Source organism: Micromys minutus (assembly GCF_963924665.1).
Source record: "Micromys minutus genome assembly, chromosome: 1".
NCBI lineage: Eukaryota > Metazoa > Chordata > Mammalia > Rodentia > Muridae > Micromys > Micromys minutus.
The window spans coordinates 84,905,466-84,923,325 of NC_137969.1; the positions used below are offsets into that span (position 1 = coordinate 84,905,466).

The following is a 17,860-nucleotide window of genomic DNA, read 5'->3' on the forward strand; positions in this document are numbered from 1 at the left end:
CTGTATCTTCAGGCTTATTTTTATTTATTTTGTGTTTTGAGATCAGTTGTCTACACTGGTCTTGAACTCATTTTGTAGTACAGGCAGGCCTTGACTGACAATCCTCCTACCTTTCAGTGTAGAGATTTTAATTTGGTATTACCTTCTTAGAGTACAATTTTTTTTCTATAAATTTAGTTGACTGTGGGCATTTTCTCTGTTTACCTAATATCTAACTAAAGATGGTAGAAATAGCACATAGATAAATTATTCTCTTAAACAGTCATGATTTATATCATATGTCTCATAGATTTTCTTTTTCTCTTTCAGATGGTAGATGTCTAGATGATTCTTGGGTCAGTGCTCCAACTTCCAAATTTTCTAAACCACGAAAAGAGAAATCTCGTAGTCCTCTCAGGGCTACCACCCTGGAAAGTAATGTCAAGAAAAACAACCGTGTGGAGTTCCGTGAACCTTTGGTTTCTTACAGGTTGGTATAGGAAAACACTATAGTCTGTAATAACTACAATAGGGTTATGATTCTTCTCGTTTTCAATACACAATTCTGAAATTCTCTTGGTTACTTTTCTCATTGCTGTGACCATGTCTGAGAAGCAGCCTGAGGAGTGAAAGCTTTCTTGTGGTTACAGTTTAAAAGGAACATGGTCTTTTATGGCAGAGAAGGCTGTGGGTCACACTGTGACTGCAGTTAAAAAGCAGAGAGAAGGAGGCTCTGGGAATGACATCTCCAGGCCTACCCAGTACCTCACTTCCTCCAACTAACTGTCCAACTGTAAAGTTCTACAGACCTCTAAAAATAGTGTCAGACTGTGCCCTCTGTTGTTCAAACATATGTGTCTGTCTCACACTCAAGCCACAACAGGTAATTCAAATAATAAACATTCACCAAAACATAAATAAAAACCCATAAGCTCCTCCGAATTCAACCTTCTTATGAAGTACTGACTACTGGATTGTCTTTTTTGTGGTACTAGATTTCAAATCAAAGATCTCTCCTGTAGTAGTCACTGGGCTGCATTCCTAGTCTGTATTCTCTCTATAAGTATTTGATAGGAAGAATAGTTATAATTTTGTCTGTGTGTGCGTGCGTGCATGCCTGTCTGTCTGTATGCATATGTGCCACATGAGTTGTTGGTGCCTAAGAATGCTCTGGAACTGGAGTTACAGTTGGTTGTGAGCTGTCCTTTGTGGGTTCCTGTGTGAGTTCTGGGAACTGAACCCTGGTCCTCTGGAAGAGAAGAAGCTGCTCATAACCAAGCAGCAAGTATTATGAACCATCTTTTTAGGCCCTGAAATTAATTTTTTACTTTTACTAATTGTATGACTTTATTTTCTTACTTTGTAACAAGTTAGATGTTCTGGATTAATATATTATTTTAATAGTGTAGGATAGATGATAGAAAATGTTACACGTTTCTGTTAACAATGCCTAGGATATTTAAGTACTAAAATTAGAGAATTTTGTATGTTTGAAGGATACCTTACTAATGATTTGAATGTATCTTAGTCTTACTATGGCAAATAGTAGGAAGTAAGACCCTGGGCCTTATATGTATTGAATTTATTTATTTATTTATTTATTTATTCATTCATTCATTCATTCAATTTTATTGGATATTCTCTGTATTTACATTTCAAAGTTATACCTTTTGCTCCCACCCCTACCCCTTCGTTCTCCCCTTCAACTTGCTTCCATGAAGGTGCTCCCTCTCCCAATTGCCCTCTCCACCTCAGTGCCTTGGCTGTTGATGGTGTTGTATTTCCCATGAGGGTACAAACCTTTCAGCTCTTTCAGTCACACACACACAGAGTTTCATCCAGAATGATCAAATTTCGGATCCCCTTGCTTCCACCTCCTCCTGTCTATTACTGAGGTCTTAAGTGTGCACCTCTTGATTTATACAATGCTGGGATACCATGCATACTAGGCCGTCGCTCTCTCAGCTGGTAGACCTGGTTCTATATGAAAGCAGGCTGAGCAAGCCAAGGGAAGCAAGCCAGTAAGTATCATCCCTCCATGGCCTCTGCATCAGCTCCTGCTTCCTGACCTGCTTGAGTTCCAGTCCTGACTTCATTGATGATGAACAGCAATGTGGAAGTGTAAGCTGAATAAACCCTTTCCTCCTCAACTTGCTTCTTGGTCATGATGTTTTGTGTAGGAACAGAAACTCTGACTAAGACATGTATTCATTTTAGAATTGCATAATCAAGCTCTTTAATGTATGAGTCACCTCACACACTGTATGTGGTAAAAATACCCAATATCTAATTCCTGCAGTTTTTAAGTCTACAGAATTTTTTGTTCATAGCTCTAATCATAGAGTTGTTTCATTTCTGTCACAGGGAAACCCATGGTACACCTTTCAGCTTAAGTCCCAGTCATCTGGAGTCAAAGCATGTCTATTGTATTCACGAGGAAAAGCCCGAGAGCATGAAGCAAATGGTGGTCAGTCAGGAAGACCAGAATATCCATTGCTGTGATTTTGAGAGTGCTCCATCTTCTGTCATCAGTGATACAGTTGTTAGATTTTTAAATGATGGACCAGCAATTGATGCATTGCACAGTTCTGAATGTTTAATGAAAATGGTAGGACATGTAAGAACTGAGGAAGAAATGCCTAACAGAACAAAAGGAAGTGAGAACAATTCAAAGCCTTTTCTTAACAACATGGAACATGATGTTGATCCAAAAGTGTTGCTGCTGTCTGACTCTTCTCCATCCTCTACTAGTGCCTGTAATTCCCAAAGATTAGATATTTCAAAGCGGCAACAACATGATGTAAAACTGGAAAAACTTAAAGAGCGGATTAGGAAACAGTGGGAACACTCAGAAGAAATAAATGGCCATTCCCAGACTCTAGGTCATATTGACCATCCCGTAATGGTTGTTAATGTTGACAACTCGGTGACAACAAAAGTCAGGAAAGTGGCAACAGCACCACCCGCTCCGGCATATAAAGGTTGGTACTGTTCTGTATGCTTTTCTCTGTCTTCATGTCTCCTGGTTCCCCTAGGATGTACAAAACTTCTGAGTACTAAATTAGCTGCATATGAAAAAAATGTACATGTTAAAAATGACAATTTTAGACCTAAGTCAGGATTTCTGGGGATAGTTCCAGAGTGAGATTTATTTATCTGGTCGTTTGTTTGTTTGTGAGACAGGCTCTTATTGGTAGCCTTGGATGTTCACTATGTGAACAGACTGGCCTGGAACTCTCAGAGGTCTGTGTGCCTCTGCCTCTCAAGGGCTGGAATTGGACTAGAATAAGAATCTTTGACAAGTCCCTTTAGAGGATCTTCCTTCTTTCTCTCCTGTCACCCTCCTCTTCTTTTTGCAAGAGAGTTTGTATCTCAGACTGGCCTCATGAGCCATTGTACTCAGCTCCTTAGGGATTCTTAGAGGTTGAGACTACAACATAGGAAATAGGATTAGTTTTCTGACAACCAAAAGAATATTGTTTGGAATTCATAAGAATTGCTTAACAGTAATGCCTATAGTGGTGCATGCTTGTAATCCCATCTGCTCTGGAGAATGAGGGAGAGAGAATGTCCAGGTTAAGGCCAGCCCAAACTGCGTTCCAGCTAGCCTGACTGCACAGAGAGACCTGTCTCAAGATGGAAAGTTTTAAAAAGGAACAGGGATGCAGCAGCACCACAGTGCTCGCTTGTCTCACACACTCAAGCCCCTGGCTTAGTTGTCAGTACTAAAACACAGTTACTCCATTTATAGGACAAGTTGATTTTCCATTTAACATAGGATTGCATAATATTTTGGCATTAACATGGATCTTGTTTTAATTTTTGACAGTTTATTTTCTCATATTTAAAACAGATTTATGCTAGCATTGACAAATTTTTACTGAGAAATGCTCTTCAGATCTACTTTCTTTTTATAGCTAGTTTTAAGTTTTCATAAGTAGTGGGTTTAAGGGATTTCTGATGTGTTTCTTAAATTTATCTTTAATTTCTGTGTTTTGAGTCTATTGCCTGTATGTGTGTCTGTGTACTACATGGGTCCTCTGGGAGGAAAGACAGTGCTCTTAATTATTGATCATCTCTCTAGTCTTGGGGTTTCTATTTTTATGTATACGTTTCTTAAATTGTTTTTCACAGGGCTATGCATGTTACAAAAGGTTGATTTATTGGTTGGTTTAGCTTACATTAGTTTGTCACTGACTCTGCTACTTTAATTTTCTTTTTAAGACTGAAGAATTGTTTTACAGTTACTTGTGTGTATGTAAGACATTATTAATACAACCTTTTTATTTATTCTAGTTATATGTGTCTCAGATCCACACTGTTGGCAGAGCAGATAGCAAACAGTGGAAACAAAATATTCTTTTTGGCTTTGAAATAGTTTTAGAATATAACAAATCCTTGTTATAGAGTATCAGACCCACTAAACAGTCTATATTTTCATGTTTTTTAATTCTTTAAAAATTAAAGTTCTAAGATTTCAAAGGTTATCTCACTGAAACAAACTTAAGGTGTCTTCTTGGATTAATATTTTACTTAATACTTTACTTAGGTGTTATAAATTCTAAAAGTAAATAAAATCTTAAATATAACTTTTTTAAGTTGGTCATTGGGTTTACTATATTTTTATGATAGCTTTTTAAAACATGTTTGTTTTTGTAGTAAAAGATTTTGCAACTAACTTTTAGAGGGGTTATTCTGATAACGTATACTGAACATTAAAAAATTTATTATAGAACATAGTTTCTAATATTCTGATTAAAGGACTTATTTTTTCATAGTAGCAAAGTAGTTTTGTGCAGTGTAATTTAAATGCACTTCATTACATTGTATTTTAAAGTGATATTTTATTTACTTGTGTAAATAATAAATTCACTTGGTTGACTGTTCTAAAGATTTAAAGTATATACTTTGAAAAGCATTACTACTCTTGTGTTCCTATCTCTGGATGCACTTCTGGAGGTTGTGTTAACAAGTTGTATATGTTGTTCTAGAGACAGTTGTGCCCTGTAAGCAATTTACGGTTGTGTTTATTTTCTCCTTTTATACAGTTTTTCTCATATTGAACTAATTCTGCACCTTGATGGGTCCCTCATTTTCTTTTTGTTACACACTCTCCCTTCAGCTTTCTCTCCTATCCTTGTCTTGTATTTGCTAGTGCTTTTTTGCTGCTGTTTTTTGTTTTTGTGTTTTTGTTTGTTTCTTTGCTTTAAGAAAGAGCTGAGGCAGAATTGTAAGTTTGAGTCAGCTTTGGATAGTGAAAAAAAAACCCAAAAAGGAGCAAGACCCCAAAGGCGTGGATATTGTTTTATGAAACACAAATGACACTTGTGCTGTGATGATTCTTGTTCATATTGCACTTTTATTAGTTAATCATAATTAGATCAATGCTTGCCTATCTTTTTCTTTCTGGTATAAAGATCAATGACAGTAAAGAGATTAACTTGGTAATGAATATAAATAAGAATACAATATTTAAAAATTTTTTACTTTTTAAATTGTGTGTGTGCTCACACACATGTCCATGGAGGCCAGGGGTGTTGAATCTCCTGTAGATAGAGTTACAGGCAGTTGGGAGCTGTCTGATACTGGTGCTGGAATCTGAACTGGGTCTCTTTTCAAGAGCAGTATGTACTCTTAATCACGGAGCCACCTCTCTAGCCTCAGGAATTATTAAAAAAGAGTTAAGAGTTAATGTGGGGATTAAGAAACATATTGCTATTGAAACCTTAACATATATGAAGATGCATATACAAAGAAGGGTTTCTAGAGAGAGAGAGAGAAGGGGAGAGAGAGAGAGAGAGAGAGAGAGAGAGAGAGAGAGAGGGAGAGAGAGAGAGAGAAATCCAAACCCTAAAGTACTCCAAAATCTGAAATATTCTAAGTGCGAAGGTCCTCTGATCCCGTGTGGCAGCCACAGTCCGTTATTTAATCAGACTCCCAGAGGACTGACAGGCCCAGCCATGGCCATACTATCATCTTGGATGTATCTTTGCAATCCATGTCCAGATTCCCCAGCTCCATTCTGCTCACAGGGGTAGTAAACAATCTATTTGTAGATCACATAGCAGTGGAATTTCCCGTCATGTCCCACAAAGGGTTTGAGGGTTTCTTAGCTTTTGCTCATTTTCTGCTCTGTGGTGTAAAAAGTCTGGTGAATATTGTAACAATTTGTAGGTAAAGAGAAAGTACTTAGATTTATTAGTAGTACCAAAATCAAGCTTTCAAAGTGTGAAACATTCTACAGAAGGGTCAAACTGGAGTAATTGGTCAGCAGATGTAACCTGAGAAACAAGATAAACTGGGGAATGTCTGTCATGAAAGTGATGAGTAGAAGTTAATGAAAAGAAAATGCAGACTGTGAGCTAGAAATGAGTATTCTGTGTTTCCAAAGCAGGTCTGATATCAGGCAGTGGTGGCATATGCCCTTAATCCCAGCACTCAGGAGGCAGGGGAGGTGGATCTCTGTGTCTTTGAGGCTAACCTGGTCTACAGAGTAAGTTCCAGGACAGCCAGAGCCACATAGAGAAACCCTGTCTTGAGAAACCAAAGGGAGCAAGTAGTTGTATCTGCGTTGCAGTAGCATATGCCAGTAAGTGGGATGCTGTTATGAACCTGTGCACACCTACCTTCCTCCGTGAATGGAAGTGGAAGGGACTGTGACCATGGGAAAGTTTAAGAAATTGCACAGGGTTACCATTGCTATTATTTTAGAATTTATTATTTTAGGATGGCAGAAAAGCATGTGCTTATTACAAGGCCAGAGAAAGATTCAGCGACTCTTGTGTCAAAGTTGTTGCTGATGAAAATCAAAAATGCTCACGACACGTTACTGTTTTGCTGATATTGCCCCAGGAAGGTGCTAACAATTGTTGAGAAGACAGTCAGCAGAGCATTCAGGCTGCCAAGGACAGAAGGGCTGCTGAGGTGTGTTAGTGCAGCAGGCACACAGAAACCTTAAACCTGCGAGATAACTGAAAGCGCACCTTCTGTTTTAAAGGCTTAAATCTTACGAGTCTGTTGTGCTAATAAAATGTTAGACCACACACAGCATTTTAAATTGGTTTTACTGGCTGCTCACATTCGCTGCTGGGAAGCTCCCTGAGTAATAATGGTAGAATTTTGTCATCTCTAAACAACTGTTCTGTTCCTCTTCTGGCTGAAATCTTGATTATGCAGAACATGTAGTTAAGTGATAGAACCTCTACCCATCCTTAGCTGCATAAAAACCAAAACAGTCGCCCAAATGAAAAAATAATAAAATAATTATGCAAGGTATTCCTAAACTGTGCCTTTATTAATTAAGCCCTCAGAATTGATGAAGAGTTAATATACAAACACTTCCTTTTTTAAAAAATAATTTATTTCTTTGTTAATTTTTGTTTGTTTTTTCAAGACAGGTTTTTCTGTGTAGTCCTTGCTGTCCTAGAACTCACTGTGTAGACCAGATTGGCCTCGATCTCAGAGAGAGAGATCTGTCTGCCTCTACCTCGAGGGCTGAGGTTAAAGGAGTGGGTCACAATGACCCAACTTAAAATTATATTTTAAACATCGGCTTAATTGTGTGTATATGTGCAGCATACACATACACACATCAAAACATGTGTCTCTATGTCAGAGGACAGCTTGTTGGAATTGGTTTTCTGCTATTACCATGCTGGCCCTGGGGCTCAAAATTCAGGTTTTCAGGTATGGGAAGCAAATACCTTTTACCTATGGAACCATCTCGTAGGATTAAAAGCACTTTATTGAAAGCGTGCTAACAGTGTGGAATAGAGGTGCAGTTGTGAAAGCTTTTCTCCATGAATTTAATAAAATGAGTCAATGTTCTGAAGATACTCCATGTACTTTTCCAGTGTCTGGAACACGTGACTGACCAAGGTCACAAATGAGCATTTGAGCGCAAACTTCTGACCTGCAATTCTGTGTTCAGTTATGATAATAGGGTGGTCAATTTCTGTCAGGTGAAAACAAGATTTCTGACCATATATATATGTATATATTTATGTGTGTGTATATATGTATATATATATGTATATATGCCTTTAGAAGTGGGTTTAGAGAAATTACTGTATTGATATTGAGGCTGCAATTTGTTGCAGTTCCAGTGGTAAAAAAGCTGAAGTGGTTTTGAACCAAGGTGGTAATGGTGGTAGTGATGATGTTAACACTGTAGATGTTATGTCTGTAGGTCACTTAGGGAACATGATGATTAGTTGAAGGACTTAAAACATTGCCCATTCACAAAAGAGCAAGAATCGTTTCGATTTATAAAATCAGAGCAACTTGTAAGATAAAAGCTTGCAAATGAGGTTGGTAACACTTGAGGAGATGTAAAGTCTCTAGCTGGTCTGCTTTCCTCCATTGCCTCTAGAATTTCTTTTCTCCTCTTTATTCTACTTTTTCCCTTTTATTAAAAAGTAGATTCTTTCCTCATACAATAATATATCCTGATCACGGTTTTCCTCCCCTTTACTCCTTCCAGTTCCTCCCCTCCTCTGCTTCCCTCCCCTTGGAATCTATTTCCTTTCTGTCTCTCATTAGAAGAGAACATGCTTCTAAGAGAAAACAACAAAACATGACAAAATAAACTGTATAATAAGATAAAACAAAACCCATCACATTGATGCTGGACAAGACAACCCAACAGAAGAAAAGGAGCCCTAAAGTCAGGCACAAGGATCAGAGACACTATAAAAGTACTAAGATGAAATCTGTAATGTGCACATAAAGCACTTAGTGCAGACTACTATAGGCCATGTGCTTGCTCTTCAGTCTCTGAGCCTGCTGAGTGAATTATGAAGGACTTGTTCTCTGGGTGCTCTCTATCCGCACTCTTTCCGCCTCCTCTTTGGCGGGTTCCCTGCACTACAAGTGAAAGAATTTGATGGCAACATCCATGTAGAGCTATGTGTTTCAAGGACTCTCTCCACATAATGTGTGGCTGTAGGTCTCTTATTTATTCCCATCTGCTGCAGGAGGAAGCTTTTCTCTTTTCCTTTTTTAAAAATTCACTTTATAGTCTGATTGCTGACCTCTCCTGGCCCCCCCCCAGTCTTTCCCCTCCTCCCCTTCTATTTTGAGAGAATGGAGGCCCTTGTGGATTCCCCCCAACCTTGGCACATCAAGTCTCTGCAGGGTTAGGTGCTTCTCCTATGAGGCCAGACAAGACAGCTGAGTTAGGGGAATGGACTCCGAAGACAGGCAACAACTTTAGAGATAGCTCTTGCTCCAGTTGTTTGAGACCCACATGAAGACCAAGTTGCACATCTGCTACATATTTACAGGGGTGGGTTGGGGTGGGGGAAGGAACAGCCTGTGTATAATCTTTGGTTGGTGGTTCAGTCTCTGAGAGACCCCCAAGGGGTCCAGGTTTGTTGACTCTATTGATCTTCCTGTGGAGTTCTCATAACAGTGGGGATATGGAACCTGAAGAGTCCACCTCCTGTACTAGGAAGGAACTCCAGCGGAGTGATAGTGATACCAACCCACCTACAGAACTTTCCACCAAAAATTCATTCCGCCTACAAGAAATTTAGGGATGGGGGAAAGGAACAGATATTAAAGGAATGGCTAAACAAGACCCATGGCAAGCACCAATCCCTGACACTACTAATGATACAGGAGTCTAGCATAACTGTCCTCTGAGAGGCTCACCCAGCAGCTGACTCAGACAGATGCAGAGACTCACAGCCAAATAGTGGATGGAGCTTGGGGGCTCTATGGAAGAGCTGGGGGAAGGATTGAGGGCCCTGAAGGGGAGAGGAGCTCCACAGCTTCTTTTGAATAAAGCCTTGATCTATAAGTATAGAAGAATATCTTAGAAGCCATTTTCTTGATACTTCTTTTTAAGACTACTAGTATTTGGTTTTACCCTAGGACTCTGGGCTATCTAGTTACTGGTTCTCTGCCACCCAAGCAGTGTTGGGTATGGGTTCTGTCTTGTGGAGTGGATTTTAAGTCAATTAGACATTGTTTGGCTACTCTCACAAGTTCTTTGCTACCATTGCCCTAGCATTTCTCGCAGGCAGGTTGATTATAGGTCATAGGTTTTGTGGCTGGGTTGATGTTTATGTTTCTCTTTTGGTAGCTTACAGAGTACTTTCCTGCACCAAAGATGTTAGAATGTAGGACTGAAGGCATCCTGCAGGCACCAGTTTGATTTCTCTATGTTCAATGAGTTGTGTGGGTGCTGTTCTTGGCAGTGGGGCCCTCTCTGTCAGGTTGTGGAGAACACCCCTTTGTCTTAGCAATGGCTTGGGTTGTTTGGGAGTTTCTATGGGATGCCCCTCCCCCCTTGGACAACAGCTCATTCAATGCAGTCCCAGTACTAGAATACTTGTTTGGTGACAAGAGGTGCCGAGTTGGGACTCTCTGCCCTATTATTAGGAGACCTTATTAGGATTGCCTTCATATTTTAGGAAGTTTCCATTGCTCTAGGTCTTCATACCATCCTCCAAATTCTCCTTAATTCCAGCTGTCTCTCCTTGCATTCCTCCCCTTAACGTTTTTCCCCCTCCCCTTCCCAACCTGATTCCCCAGTTTCCATCCCCACTTGTCCCAAGTCCACCTATAAAATCTATTCTGTTCCCCCATCACAGGGAGATGCATGTGTTTGTTCCCTGTGGTCCCTAACCTCTCTGAGTGTAGAGATTGTAGGTTGGTTACTATTTATTTAATGGCTATTATTCACATATAAGACAGTACATAACATTTATCTTTCTGGATCTGGGTTATCACACACAGGATGATTGTTTTTCTAGTTCCGTTCATTTCTCTGCAAGTTTGATAATGTCATTTTTAAACACCTGAATAATAATATTCCATTGTGTAAATGCACCACATTTTCTTTATCCATTCTACTATTGAAGAACATCTAGGCTGTTACTAGTTTTTGACTATTAGGAATAGAGCAGCAATGAACATGGTTGAGCAAGTATCCTTAGGATAAAGTGTCCTTTAAGAATATGCCCAAGTGGCATAGCTGGATCTTGAGGCAGCTCTAGTTTGAACTTCCTGAAAAACTGCTACGCAGATTTCCATAGTGGCTGTACAAGTTTGCACTCCTCCCAGTGATGGATGAATGGTTCCCTTTGTTTCATATCCTCCCAGCCTGAGCTGTCACCCGTGCTATTGATCTCAAGCATTCTGACAGCTGTAAGACTGAATCTCAGAGTAGTTTTGATTTGCATTTCCTTGATGGCTAAAGATGTTGAACATTTTTGTAAGTGCTTCTTGGCCATTTGAGATCCTCTTTTGAGAATTCTCTGCTTAGATCTGTACCCCATTTTTTATTTGACTATTTGGTGTTTTTGATTGCTTGGTTTCTTCAATTTTTTATATATATATATATATATATATATATATATATATATATATATATATATATATAAATGTGTGTATGTATATATATTATATATAATATGTATATATAATTTATAGTTATATATTATCATATATATAATATATCATCTATAGGCTGCTGCTTTGTCTGAATGACATTGTCTTTTGCCTTACAGAAGCTTTTCAGCTATGAGGTCCTATGTATTAATTATTGTTCTTTTAAATTTTTTTTCTTTTTTTTTCTCTGTTTAAAATGTTATCCCCCTCTCCCCCCACTCCCATTCCCCCTCTCCCTCTCCTTGCTTCCATGAAGGTGCTTCCTGTCCCAAACACCTTCTCCATCTCAGTGCCTTGGTTTTCCTCTACTCTGGGAAAATGCCCTCTCAGTGGACCAAAGGCCTCTTCTCCCATTGATGCTAGACAATGCTATCCTCTACTATATATGCAACTAGAACCATGGGTCTCTCCATGTATACTCATTGGTTGGTGTTTTAGTCCCTGGTAGTTGTGGAGGGTTTGGTTGGTTAATGATGTTGTTCTTCCCATTGGGTTGCAAACCCTTTCAGCTTTTTCAGTCCTTTCTCTAGTTCCTTCACTGGGGTTCCCGTGTTCAGTCAGATGGTTAGCTACAAGCATCCTCAACTGTATCTGTATGACTCTGGCAGAACCTCTGAGGAGGCATCCATATCTGGCTCCTGCCAGTATGTACTTCTTGACATCAGCAATAGTGCTTGGGTTTGGTGGCTGCATATGGGGTGGATCCCCAGGTGAGGCAGTCTCTGGATGATCTTTTTTTCAATTCCTGCTCCTCTATTTGTACCTGTATTTCCTCCCATGCATGTTTTGTTCTTCCTTCTAAGAAGGACTGAGGCATCCACATTCTGGCCTTTCTTCTTTTTGAGCTTCCTACGATCTGTGAATTGTTTCTTGGGTATTCTGAGCTTTTTGGGGCTAATGTCTGTTTATCAGTGAGTACATACCATATATATTCTTTTGTGACTGGGCTACCTCACTCAGGATGATTGCTTCTAGTTCCATCCATTTGCCTAGAAATTTCATAAAGTTATTGTTTCTAATAGCTGAGTAGTACTCCATTGTGTAAATGTACCACACTTTCTGTATCCATTCTTCTGTTGAAGGACATCTGGGTTATTTCCAGTGTCTAGCTATTATAAATAAAGCTGCTACGAACATAGTGGAGCATGTGTCTTTGTTAGATGTTGGAATGTCTTTTGGGTATATGCCCAGGAATGGAATAGCTGGATCTTCAGGTAGTACTATGTCCAGCTTTCTGAGGAACTGCCAGACTGATTTCCAGAATGGTTGTACCAGCTTGCATTCCCATCAACAATGAAGGAATGTTTTTCTTTCTCTACATCCCTGTCAGCATCTGCTGTCACCTGAATTTTTGATCTTAGCCATTCTGACTGATGTGAGGTAGAATCTCGGTTGTTTTGATTTGCATTTCCCTGATGACTGGGGATGTTAAGCATTTCTTTAGGTGCTTCTCAGCCATTTGGTATTCCTCAGTTGAGAATTCTCTGTTTAGCTCAGTACCCCATTTTTTAATAGGATTATTTGATTATCTGGAGTCTAACTTCTTGAGTTTTATAAATATTGGATACTAGCCCTCTATCAGATGTAGGATTGGTAAAGATCTTTTCCCAATCTGTTGACTGCTGTTTTGTCCTCTTGACAGTGTCCTTAACCTTACAGAAACTTTGCAGTTTCATGAGGTGTCATTTGTCTATTCTTAATCTTAGAGTATAAGCCATTGGTGTTCTATTCTGGAATTTTTTCCCTGTGCCTGTATTCTAAGCTCTTCTCCACTTTCTCTTCTATTATTATTTTAGTGTACCTAGTTTTAAGTAGAGATCTTTGATCCACTTGGACTTGAGCTTTGTACAAGGAGATAACAATGGATCGATTTGCATTAATTATTGTTCAGTGTTCTGTTCAGAAGTCTTCTGTGCCAATGAATTCAAGGCTATTTCCCGCTTTCTCTTCTATCTGGTTCAGTGTATCTGGCTTTATGTTGAGATCTTTGATCCATTTGGAGTTGTGTTTTGTGCAGGGTGATAAGTATGGATCTATTTGCGTTCTTCTACATGCTTACACCCAGTTTGACCAGCACCATTCTTTTGAAGATGCTGTCTTTTTTTGCCAATGTGTATTTCTGGCTTCGTTATAAAAAATGAGTGTCCCTAGGTATGTGGATTTATGTCTGTGTCTTCAATTATTTTGATCACTGTGTCTGTTTTTGTGTTAATACCATGAGATTTTATTACTATAGATCTGTAGTATAATTTGAGATTAGGTATGGCAGAATATCTAGCAGTTCTTTTATCGTTCAAGATTGTTTTGTTTTGCTATCTCGTTCCCCCCCTCACCCCCCCACACCCGTTTCCATATGAAGTTGAGAATTGGCCTTTCAAGGACTTTGAAGAATTGTGTTGGAGGATTGACTCTGTAGATTGCTTTTGGTAGGTTGGCTCCTTTCACTATGTTAACCCTACTGAATCATGAGCATGGGAGATCTTTCCATCATCTGATATCTTCTTCAATTTCTTCAAAGACTTGAAGAAAATTATTATCATTCAAGTCTTTCACGTCCTTGATTAGAGTTGCCTGAAGATATTTTACATTATCTGAGGCCATTGTGAAAGATGTTTTCTGTGATTTTTTTTCCCTCAGTCCTTTTGTCATTTGTATATAGGAGAACTACTTATTATTGTGAGTTAATTTTGTGTCCATCCAGCTACTTTGCTGACAGTATTTATCAGCTGTAGGAACTTCTCAATGACACATTTAGAGTTACTTATGTATACAGTCATGTCATCTGCAAATAAAGATACTTTGACTTCTTCCTTTCCTTTGAAACCCCTCAATCTCCTTTAGTTGTCATATTGCTCTAAATTGCCTTTTTAATGTTTAGGTATGCCCCTTGTATTCCTAATCTCTCTAGAACTTTTATCTTAAGAGCATACTGGGTTTTGTCAAAGGCCTTTTCTGCATCGAATGAAATGATCATGTGTTTTTATTTCTTTATGTATTTCAGTTTGTTTAACTGTTAGCTTACATTTATCTCTGTACATATGTTGACCCATCCCTGGATCTCTGGGATGAAGCCTACTTGATTGTGGTGGATGATCTTTGTGATGTGTTTTAGGATTTGGTTGCAAGTGTTTTATTGAGCATTTTTGCATTTGTGCTCATAAGGAAAACTGGTCTGAAATTTTCTTTCTTTGTTAAGTTTATATGTGATTTGGGTATCAGGATAATTGTGACTTCCAAAAATGAATCTGGCAATGTTTTATCTGTTTTTCTTTGGTGGAATAATTTGAGGAATATGTGGAGAGCTTTTTGTGCTGCTTCCTATAAATTTGGCATTTGTCACTGGGCTCAGACAAGGAAGTAAGGTCAGATAAGAATATCAGAAACATTAACCGTGGGGCCTTTGTTTACTGCTTTTCAGAATTACTACCTTATGTGATCTCTTTGCTTACTGCTTTACTTTGATCTAAGAACTGACAGTGTTTTTTTTGGATGTACCTAGAATGATACAAAAGCAGGCTGCTTCAGCCTCAATACTGGCTGGAGTCATGTTATAATTTTGTCTAATTTGTTTTTCAGTCCTCACTACCCTTCTTGAGACTCAATTGACTGACTGAACTGGCTTGGTCAGGAATGTTGCTGTTAAATTTTTCTTTGAGAGTTTGGTAGAATTCTATGTTAACCCCATGTGGCCCCCTTTTTCACTAGTAGTTATAGGTCTGTTTACATTATCTAATTTTGATCTATTTAGGTAAGTAGTACCTATCAAAAATTATCCATTTCTTTTAGATTTATGCTTCTCTATATTTTGTCATTATGTCCCCTTTTCCATTTCTGATTTTGTTAATTTGGATATTCTTTCTCTGTCTTCTGGTTTGGATAAAGGTTTGTCCAGTTTATTTTTCCTCAAAGAACCAAACTCTTTGTTTCATTGATTCTCTGTATTGTTCTCTTTTATTGATTTCAGCAGAGTCTGGTTATTTCTTGCTGTCAAATTCTTTTGGGTGTGATTACTTTTTGTTGTTGTTCTAGAGCTCTCAGGTGGGTTGATAAGTTGCTAGCATGAAATCTCTTTAGGTTTTTTGTTTTGTTTTAATTTAGGAACTTAGAGCTATAAAGTTGCTTCTTAAAACTGCCTTTATTATGACTCATAAGTTTGAGAATGCTGTGTATTCATTTTCATTGAATTTTAGAAAATCTTTAATTTATTTCTCTCTTGGCCCATCTTTCATTCAGTAGAGAACTATTCAGTTTTCAATATCTTTGTAAGTTTTTAGTTTTTCTGTTATTGATACCTGACTTTAGTCTATGGTTGTCAAACAGGATGCAGTGAGTTAAATTTTCTCGTATCTGTTGAGACTTACTTTGTGTCCAAGTATGTGGTCAGTTTTGGAAAAAGTTCTATGAGGTGCAGAGAAGACATATTCTTTTGTGTTTGGGTGATACATTCATAAATATTTATTAGGTCCATTTGGTTTGTAATGTCTGTTCACTCCAGGATTTCTCTGTTTGCTTTTTGTTTGGGTGACTTGCCCATTGGTGAGAATGGAGTACTAAAGTACCCCAATGAGTGTGTGTGGGTCAGTGTGCCATTTAAGCTGTAGTGGGTTTTTTTTTTTTTTTTTTTTTTTTTTTAAATGAACTTGAGCACCCTTGTATTTGGGGTATAGAAGTTAATAATTGAAATGTCATTTTGGTGAGGTTTTCCTTTAATAACTGTGTAGTATCCTGCCCTGTCTCTTTTGATTACTTTTCGTTTGAAGTCTATTTTGTTAGATATTAAAGTGGCTACACCAGCTCACTTCTTAGGACCATTTGCTTGGAATATTTTTTCTAATTATTTACCCTGAGGTAATGGCTATCCTTGATGTTGAGATACGTTTTTTGAATGTAGCAGAAGAATTGATCCTATTTTTGTTATTCTGTTAGTCTTTTTACTGGGGGAATTGAGACCATTGATATTGGGAGATATCAGTGAGCAGTGTTTGTTGATTCCTGTTATTTTGTGTGTATATGTGTCTGAGATTATTTATTTCTTGTGTTTTTATGGGTATAGTTAACCTGTGTAGATTGGAGTTTTCCTTCTAGCTCAATTTTTAGATAAATATTGTTTAAATTTGGCTTTATTATGGAATATCTTATTTTTTTAATCTATGGTAATTGAAAATTTTGCTGGGTATATATAGTAGTCTTGGCTGGCACTATGGTCCCTTAGAGTTTGTAGCACGTCTGCCCAGGCCCTTCTAGCTTTTAGTCTCTAGTGAGAAGTCAGGCATAATTCTAATAGGTCTGCTTTTATATGTTACTTGGTCTTTTTTTTTCCTTGCAGATTTTTATAGTGTTTTTGTTGTGGTGGTGGTCATTTAATGTTTTGATTATTATGTGCTAAAGGGACTTTCCTGGTCCAATCTGTTTGGTGTTCTATGCTTCTTATACCTTTATAGGCATCTCCTTCTTTAGGTAAGGAAAAGACTCTTCTATGACTATGTTGAAAGTATTTTCTGGCCCTTTGAGCTGGTTTCTTTTTCTTCTCCTATTCCTATTATTCTTAGGTTTGGTCTTTTCATAGTATCCCAGATTTCCTGAATATTTTGTGTCAGGAGTTTTTAGATTTAACTTTTTCTTTGATAGATGTATCCATTTCTTTTATCACATTCTATTGTGTCTGTAACACCTAAAATTCCCTCTATTTTGATCACTTTATTCATTTCCATCCCTTGTTTGTGTTTTTCTGGATTTCTTTCTGGGATGTGTTAGTGTCCTCTCTGAGGACCTCTGTCATCTTCATACAGGTGGTTCTGGTATCTTTTTGTTGTGTTTCAGCTATATTGACTGTTCAGGGCCCACTGTGGTAAGATAGCTGGGCTCTAGAGGAGATATGATGGCCTGGCTGTTACTGTGTTCTTATATATTAGGTTCTAGGTGTCTGGGATTGGGGTGACTCTAGGTCTAGGTGCTGATTTCTGGATTTGCCTTTGTTGGGTTTGCTTCTTGGTTTCTGTTTCCTCTCTGGATTTTTGGAGAGTATGATGCCTGTGGGTTGCTTAGTAAGATATTTTACAGGGAGGTGACACTTAGGGACAGGGATAGAGTAGAATTCTGAAGGGGTTCACAGGAGTGTTCAACCAGGATCTGCTTTTTTCTTCTTGGAATCGGGAGAAGTGAAGATAGGTCACCCCAGATGATCAGCTAAAGCACTGGGCATGAGACTAGGATGTTGGGTCTAGAACAGAAGGAGGGGAAAGTGTATAGATAGCCTACTTTCCTGGCAGGAGTGGTCTGGGTTAGCAGGGAATGCCTGCAGGAGTTGGGGGCTGGGATAAAGCAACAAATTAGGAGATGGGGGTTAGTAGGGGAAGGTGTGTGGGATCCACAGAGATGTGGGCAGAGGGGAAGGGAGGCTACAGCAGGTGTTTCATTGCAGAGTTTGGGTCTAGAGATTGAAGAAGGAGTAGTGAAGTTCTTCAGTTAGCTTACCTGTGTACCT

At 38.5% G+C, this 17,860-nt stretch overlaps 1 protein-coding gene across 2 annotated transcripts in view; it reads left to right on the forward strand.

Moving 5' to 3' along the window:
- CEP350 (centrosomal protein 350) overlaps positions 1–17,860 on the forward strand; it is a 123,568-nt gene that overhangs the window by 17,362 nt on the left and 88,346 nt on the right. For both annotated transcript variants that reach the window (XM_080925470.1, XM_080925471.1), the window contains exons 5-6: positions 310–469; positions 2,344–2,960. In XM_080925470.1, the coding sequence (XP_080781596.1) occupies positions 310–469; positions 2,344–2,960 (777 nt within the window). The remainder of the gene's footprint in view (positions 1–309; positions 470–2,343; positions 2,961–17,860) is intronic.